The 2140-nt window shown below is 48.5% G+C and overlaps 1 protein-coding gene across 1 annotated transcript in view; it reads right to left on the bottom strand.

The window, feature by feature from the left end:
• Positions 1–2140, bottom strand: part of TSPAN16 (tetraspanin 16) — a 26872-nt gene that overhangs the window by 11300 nt on the left and 13432 nt on the right. Inside the window, exon 6 of the mRNA XM_007953633.1 lies at positions 1718–1801. Within this exon, the coding sequence (XP_007951824.1) occupies positions 1718–1801 (84 nt within the window). The remainder of the gene's footprint in view (positions 1–1717; positions 1802–2140) is intronic.

Raw genomic sequence — 2140 nt, 5'->3', positions numbered from 1 at the left:
TACTGCCCTGATTTATTGGCTAGTTCTTTCTTCCCTGCGCTGGACTCTGAGCAAAGACTCTCTCCTTAGACAGGGCTCAGGAAACAGTGTTTCCATAGTGAGTGGTCTTCAAGTGCCTTTCATGGTGCAGGGAGAACTCATCTCCTGACAGATTGTCTTTTCAGCCTGTAATTCCTGCCTCAGGTGGGACTGCAATAAAGCTCATGCAGTAACTTCCTGGAGTCAGTTCACACTTGCTGTAGGTAGGGTATCATGTGCTCCTGATGACGTGACCTCATCAGTGCCTCCCAACAAATACTGGGAAGTCCATTTTAGAAAGGAGGCAGGCTGAGGCGCTGGCTGTCAGTCAGGGAGAGACGTAACTAGGACTGGAGTCCAGAGCCCCAGCCTTTGCCCACTCAGGCCTTCCGCCAGGTAAGTGCAGTTCTGGCTCATTAGCAGGCTGGAGAGGGCGTATCCCTGGAGCCGGCCCCTGCCTGAACCAGGGCTGAGGCCCCTAGAGCCCTCTTGCCTTCCGCCCTTTCCAGGCAGGCCATTAATGAGACCACCCAGTTTGAAACGGCCTCTCCTTCCCTCTTTCTAGCTTCTTATTTCTCCTTAGTTCTTATCATTCTCTGTCACATAATGTATTTTCCTTTTTAAAAACTGTATTTCTTGTCTGTCTCTCCTGATTAAAACGTCAGCTTTGTGAGGGCAGAAATTTTTGTCTATTTTGGTCATCGCTGTGTCCCCAGTGTCTACAACAATACCTGGCACACAGTAAGTGCTCAATAAGATTTGTGGAATGAAAAATGAATGTTAAAATTTTCCAATGATGTGGAACTAAACTCACGATCATAAAAAAGACTGGGTTTACTGGTCTGACAGAGCCTGGCAAGACCCCTTAGACTACAGTCCCTAATTACCCTTAAGGCCTGGAGTTAAACTCACTCCTGTGGCTCCCAGCCAAATAGCAGACAGGCATATATGGTGAACATTTACACCAGGTAGATACACTCCTTAGAACGATCAGTCATGGGAGAACAGAAGAGCAGTATTTGCACAGGGAACTAGCTCAGGGGGCGGGATGCATAGGAAAGAAGGACACAGGGAGGAGGTGCCTACAGGGAGGAATTGGGAAGAGAACTGTTACATTGTGGGGAAATGCAGTCAATGTCATGAAACAAAATGAGTATCAACCGCTATATGGAAAATGAATTCGCTCTATAAACTTTCACCCAAATCATACACATATACACAAAATCCTTGCAGTGGCTTCTCACCATACCCAGAGTAAAGGCCAAACCCCTCACCATAGTCTGCAAGGTCCTGCATGATCTGCCTCCATCAACTCCTGCTCTCTTCTCCCTTGCTCCTTCCTTTCCCACTCTGTTCCAGTCACAGGGGCTTCTTTGCCGATACGTGAATAAGCCAAGTTTATTCCTGTCTCAGGACCTTTGTGTCACCTTCCCCACATACTTGCATGTCTCCTCCTTCACCTTCTCACTGTACAAATGTCACCTCCTCAGGGAGGCCCTCCCTGATTCCCTTTCCTATCCCATCTCCATGCTTTCCCTTCCTTATGAGCATCGTCTCCCCAACTAAAATGTCAGCTCCACCATGGCAGGGATTGGTTTCTCTTGTTCACTTCTGTGTCCCCAGAGCCCAGAGCAGGGCCTGGCACACAGTAGGTGCTTGCTAAAAGAGGCTGATGTGTCCCAGAGGACCTATGTCTTACCTGTATCACCACTGCCCCCAGTGAGCCCCCACTCAGGGTGAAACTCTGAATCTTGGTTATTCTCATGAGCTTGAGGAAACAGCCCTGTGGATGCAAATATCAAACAGGCAGGTGCTGGTTAGGGGCTTATGGATCCTGTGTCCCTGTCTACCCCCATCCCTTGGGCCATCTAGATACTTCTCATATTCAAGGAGGAGAAGGGAGCAAAGGCATGAGGGACTTGAATTCTTCTCATTTGACTACTCCCCTCCAGCATCTTCTGTGGCTTCCTCACTCCCCAATGACCAAAATACACCACTCCCCTGTGCCCACCTGTGCTGACATCTAAGTGTGGTGGCTAAGACTATGGCTAGATACACAGCATTATATTAGCAATGTGACATTGGGTAAGTCACTATATTTCCCTGTGCCTCAGTTTCCCAA

The sequence above is a fragment of the Orycteropus afer genome, unplaced genomic scaffold (genome assembly GCF_000298275.1).
Source record: "Orycteropus afer afer isolate SDZICR_OR568_19922 unplaced genomic scaffold, OryAfe1.0 scaffold00402, whole genome shotgun sequence".
Taxonomy (NCBI): Eukaryota; Metazoa; Chordata; class Mammalia; order Tubulidentata; family Orycteropodidae; genus Orycteropus; species Orycteropus afer.
The sequence above is the reverse complement of the archived record's forward strand: the minus strand, read 5'-3'. Positions and strand labels throughout refer to the sequence as shown.